Source organism: Trichechus manatus, unplaced genomic scaffold (assembly GCF_000243295.1).
Source record: "Trichechus manatus latirostris isolate Lorelei unplaced genomic scaffold, TriManLat1.0 scaffold00016, whole genome shotgun sequence".
NCBI classification, from domain to species: domain Eukaryota; kingdom Metazoa; phylum Chordata; class Mammalia; order Sirenia; family Trichechidae; genus Trichechus; species Trichechus manatus.
The window spans coordinates 25600613-25606612 of NW_004443952.1; the positions used below are offsets into that span (position 1 = coordinate 25600613).

The 6000-nt window shown below is 37.3% G+C and overlaps 1 protein-coding gene across 2 annotated transcripts in view; it reads right to left on the minus strand.

Annotated features, from left to right (window-relative positions):
* The window catches only part of RECK (reversion inducing cysteine rich protein with kazal motifs), a 64021-nt gene that overhangs the window by 43072 nt on the left and 14949 nt on the right, over positions 1-6000 (minus strand). The window contains exons 6-8 of one of the 2 annotated variants that reach the window (XM_004372277.1): positions 4430-4515; positions 2652-2699; positions 1360-1461 (exon numbers count right to left, since the gene is read on the minus strand). In XM_004372277.1, the coding sequence (XP_004372334.1) occupies positions 1360-1380 (21 nt within the window). In that variant the 5' untranslated portion in view covers positions 1381-1461; positions 2652-2699; positions 4430-4515. The remainder of the gene's footprint in view (positions 1-1359; positions 1462-2651; positions 2700-4429; positions 4516-6000) is intronic. The other variant, XM_004372276.1, reaches the window with a different exon arrangement.

Sequence of the window (6000 nt, forward strand, 5' to 3'; positions counted from 1 at the left end):
AACACTGTCCCATCCTGTGCCATCCTCACAATTGTTGCTATGTTTCAGCCCATTGCTGCAGCCACTGTGTCAATCCATCTCGTTGAGGATCTTCCTCTTTTTCGCCGACCCTCTACTTTACCAAGCATGATATCCTTCTCCAGGGACTGGTCCTTCCTGATAACATGTCCAAAGTACATGAGATGAGGTTTTGTCATCCTTGCCTCTAAGGAGCATTCTGGCTGTACTTCTTCCAAGACAGACTTGTTTATTCTTCTGGCAGTGCATGGTATATTCAAGATTCTTCCCTAACACCGTAATTTGAAGGCATCAATTCTTCTTCGGTCTTCCTTATTCCTTATATAAAACTATCTCTCAGTATTCAATTAATATTTACTGATATACATAACAAAGAATTCAGACCCCATAAAATCAAATAAAACAATGCTCTGCATTTAACTGGTTTATCTTAGCTTGGTTGGCAAGAAACAGAATCTTAAACGGCATTAAAAATTTTAAACTTTATTCATTTAAATAAATTTCTTAGGTAACCCCTCAAAAGAGACTCAGCAGCAGCTTAACAGTAAAGATAAACATTAGTTCCTCCAAATGTAATTGCTCATTCTCTGAATCTCTAATTAAACTATACGAAACTATCCTTCAGGGTAAATGCTAACCCCTAAAATTGTAAGACTAAAAGAATGGCTTTACACAAACAGAAGTTCAGCCCAGGGACCACTCCAGTGTTAAGGGAAGATATTAAAAGCTTGGTTTTCCAAATTATTCTGATGTTGATAATCAATCAATCCAGTTTTAATAGGCTGCATTACCAAACTTACCCAATTAACCTTCTAACAAATAGGCGGTATCTCTAGACTTCAACAATTGTGACCAAAAGAAAAAACCCAAACCCGTGGCTGTCGAGTCGATTCTGACTCATAGCAACCCTACAGGACAGAGCAGAACTGCCCCATAGGGTTTCTAAGGAGCGGCTGGTAGATTCGAACTGCTGAGCTTTTGGTTAGCAGCTCAGCTCTTGAAGACTGCACCACCAGGGCTCCTTCTAACAAACAGCCAGTATCTCTAGACTAGGCTTCAACAATCGTGACAGTAACTGTTATTTTGGTTTTATAATGTAAAACCTCTTTCTGCACTTGCCTCTCTTTTTATTTCTAAATAACATATAAGAAGTAAAATTGAGTCTTGAATGATGTTGAATAATTTGTGGGGTCAGTTTTTAACATAAAAATAAAAGAACTCTCTTGGCATGTAGACGTTTGGAAATGGCTGCTTAATCCTAGACCAAATAAAGGAAGACCGACTGGGAAAAGTAAACTACTCTTAGTATTTCCATCATAGGACAGTTTTTGTCTCTCTTACCTTTCCTGTCCCGTCCTTCATCAACACATACTGGCAGACTTCCTAGGGCAATGGAGAAATCCAGACAAGAGAAGGAAGCACACTAAAATAATGGAGGACAGGCTACAGGAGATGGACAGTGTCAAACATCATGTGGGAGAAAAGAAGGAATTGTCACAGTTAGCCACTTTGTTCAAGAGAAACTACAACTGGTCATTTCAAAGCTAAAGAGATAAGAAAAAAAGAAAGATTTTTTACTTCTTTATAGCAAGGCTCCTTTCAATAAGAAAAGAAGAGAGTTGCTGCTAATGTGAAAATCTGTCTTCAGAGAAACAGATATAACTTAGCAAACAGACATAACTTGGCAAACGGTTCAAAGGGACAAAAGATAAATAAGATTCTCCAGTTCAAAAATGTTAATAAAGAGATATATATTAATAGGCTTTGGGAAAAGAAAAAAATCAGGGCTATAATCTAGAAGTAGTTAAGAGAATTGTTCTATATTTCTTCTCCAAGAGAATACAATATGAATTCCAATGTTTGTATATAAAAATGATGAAAGAGGCACATGCCCTTAAGTATCCTTAATTACATGGCCTTATATACTATGAAAACCATTAATACTGCCACATTTATCAACTGAGTTCTAGAAATTGAATAATGTAGTTGAATGATGAGCTTTTTCACATCAGGGACAATTTTCTGCACATATATGCATGGTGTGAAACACCTCCTCTACCCCTACCCTAATATCTCTCCTATCTAGATAACACAGTGCCTGAAATCCCACCATTAGGAGATAAGAGTACTTCAGGGTTATCACAGCCTTTGCTATTTAGTATTTTTTTCAAACGTAAGATGTTAGGAAAAGTCTAAAGTTACTCACAGTAGAAATGGGATTTTGTTTCTCTGATTACTTTTCTCCATAATAAAGGTAGTTTATAAAAATAGACACCTGGATGGGTCAAGGGATATGTAAAAGGGGCAAAAAGAGGATATGGAACCTAAGAAAAACATTATCAATTTCACAGCCTTGGGTACAACCAGTTACTTTTATATAGAAACGTTACAGGTTAAGTCCTCTGTACAGGAGATTTGGGCATTTCTTTAAAATTAACGCTTAATTTCAACAAAACTCAACTAAAGTCATAACATTTCCAAATAAGGTAAATGACATTTTTGTCAAGGCTAAATTTTCTATAAGGTAAAAGGCAGTCTGTATAAGAATGAATTCATTTTTAAAATTTAAGTGATTTTATAAATTCAGATAACATTTGAATAGTCTATCCAAATTTATTAAATAAAATGCATACCTCGTGTTCTTTTCTGCAAGCTTTGGAAATATCATTCTTTGAAGATGCCTAAAAGTCAACAAATTTCTCCATTAATGTATTACACACAGCATTCAAAAAAGGACAAAAAAGAACACAAATGAATAAAGTACATATTAACTGCTGGTATAGGATTTCTTTCATCAAGGAAAACCTTTTGCTCAAATATTTAAAAGTTCATAAAATACAACAAATTTTCTTTGAAACAAACATCACCCCAGGACCTACCCAGTGTGTTAGAATTTCACTCTAATTCTTATGGCTTTAATCTCACATAATAACATGGTCCTTCTGTTATCTCAGAAACTAGCTGACTCTGAAGGAAATGGAAATCAGAGGGCTTTTTTTTAGTTGAATCCCACTCTGCAGCAAATTTTCTTGTGAAGCTTTGCCAGGGCACTTATATTTTGCTTCTTCTTTAACCCTTCATATTCTAAGCTCTCACACTGAACTTACTGAACTTCCTCAGAAAAATGCCACATATAATGGTGGGAGAAACTAAAAAGGGGAAGGTTACTATGCCAGGCAATTAACAAAAGTTATTTTAATATAATTCTCTTAGTAAATTTATGAAGACATTATTCTCCTCTCTGCAGACGAGAAAACAGATACTCAGAGAAATAGTCAGCAAGTTATTTACCACATTTAAGTACGTACTTTCTATATAAAATAAGTCAAAATAAATCCGCCTGGGGTGGCTATTCTTCCACATGACATCAGGCCCCATTTAGAAACATTGTTTGAGAGCCACGGGCTCTGGTCCCTTGTTCCATCCCTCCTGTTCTATCACCTAGGTCTGTGCAATTTAGAATAGGCCTGCTGATAAGGAAGGGGAGGGCATGAAACAGAATGGGCAGGCAACTGGTTTCTGTCTCACTAGATTTATTACTGTTCAAATCCTTCACAACTCAGCTTCATCTCAATGTCTGGAGGAGAGAAGCAGATAGCTATACTATGTGCTGTACAAACAGTGTTGCTCAGGCTATAGTACGGTGGTCTGTGTGAAGGTGAAGGTGATACCATGCCTCATATACCTCTGTTCAGAAGCTAGTCCCTAGAAAAGAAACTAAGGAGGCTTTCCAGCTGTGGTTTCAGGCCTATCTAAACGATCATTTCTAATCTCCCAGTTAAGTCCACTCCCATCATTTGGGGTCTGAGGTCCCAGGAGGCCCATTTTCCCACAGCACTCTGAGGAGCCACTATCAAAACATACACAGTGAGGAAGAACTCAGGCGCCTAACCTGAACTGGACCAGAGATATAGCAAATCAACAAAGAGAAGTCATAAATCACTGCAGGAGTCATATTCACCCTAGGAGCAGAGAAGGGATACGAGAACATGGTCAGAGTAAATTCATGATAAAACAGAGAGGGGAGGATGAAAACAAAAGAAGCCAGCTGTGTCAGCTGTGCTCATCTAGGCATATCCTAAATTTACAGGATTGCTTGGAGGCACTCAGCATTGACTCAGCATGATCACAGGCAAAGTACAAAAGGTCTTGAATCCTATAATATTCTTTCTTTGCATGGTAGAAAGAAGGAAAGATAAAGAAATAATGAGAGAAGGCTGAGAGTCTTATATGCAGTAGCCACAAATGAAAAAGCAGCAAGTCTAAAAGGAAATGATCTGTGCAAGAAATGCTAAATTTGCAGCTTTTGTGGGTCACCTCTCCAAAGCTATGAGGCGGGCAAGGCCAAGGACATATGCACAGCTACAATCCCACCTGCAGTCCACTCTCCTTAAGAGCCTGACAGTGTTACCTGCTTGCATGCCTGTCGACACTCCGAGGCAATAGCCAGTTCACAGCAGCCTAAGCCAACCCAGCTGTCAGACTTCTTAAAAACACCTTAAAAACAAAATGTCCAAATGTTGTTGGTCATACGTACTGACAAATAAAAACAGCATGCCAAACTGATTCATGGATACCACCAGAAGTCAAAGTAGGTATCCACAGAATAACTAGCTCAGGCAGCAGGGCCTCAAAATTAGTAAGCCCTTCCCCCTACTCTTATGCCCAATATAATCAGTCTCCTCAGGGTCCTCTACAATATGATTATCATTTCTCTCATTCTCCTACCCACCCTAGACTCTGTTTAGGTCATTCTCGCTTCTGGGTAGGCACTGCCTTCATCAGAGGACATACAAGGTAAGGAAAGCACAGTAGAGGCCTTCCTCACCTTCAGACTGAATCAGAAGCAAAGATCCCAACTTAACAAGCAAACAAACAAACAAAAATATATTATTGTATTCCAAATACTAAATACCTAAAATAAAACCCATGATCTTGTTTAAAAATTGATACTCAGTAAACAGGCAGGAATATCTTCTGTGAGCCCAGCTTGGCTTTGATGGGTATACTTCATCATGCAGCAAGATGACTATTCTGGTTAAATTTATGCACAGCAGCGATTTCCCCAACCAAATTACTGTGATACTAAAGAGATGATAAAATTTAAAAAAGTGTCCTAATGTATTTTTTAGATTCTCTTTGTAGTCATAAATGTCAGTGAAAGACTCCTAGGTTAAAATTAGGAGATACAAGTAATAATTATAAAAACGGAAAAGATTTAAGCTTGTAGAGATGTTGTAAATTTCTCCTTACCTCCTTTTAAAAATGCTTTATACTGTTTCCATAAAATACATGGATCTGCAGATCCACATCTAAACTAAATTAGACTGTTATTTACATATGAAAATATGTCAAGGATTCTCAGTACAATAGATAACACAGTTCTCCAAATGAAACTAGGACTTAATATAACAACAGAAGCATTCTGCTAAAAAATAAAACAAAAAGATCAAACAAATGGCACACGGAGAAAGCTCTCAAAATATAACTATAAACTACCCCAAAGTTGATACAGATATAAACCACCCCAACTGTAAAAACTGACTACAAACACTGCATAGTATAAACTGCTGTATTCCTATGTGTTTTGAGAGTACAAACGGCAACAAATTTGCTTCTAACCCCATTGCCTAATATTGTTGTTGTGTGCCTAGTATGGTTTCCTCTAAGTCTTTACTGCTTGCTATTCAGAATCCTTCACATTTTCAAAATAATTCTGAATGGAATCAATTTAGGTCATAAACTCTGTGAACTTTTACCATAGTGCAGCATACTGCTGGTTCTATAATATACTAACTGGCCTCTCAGAAATTATTAAATTATTCAACAAGCATTTACATTTACTGAGGCCCTACTATGTACAAGGCACTCTAGTAGGTACTATGTAGGCTATGAAATGGATTAAATATATGATTTATCCCATTACGCAGATTAAATTTTGGGCAGGAAGTGTGTGTGGGGTGTGTGTGTGTGTGTGTGTGT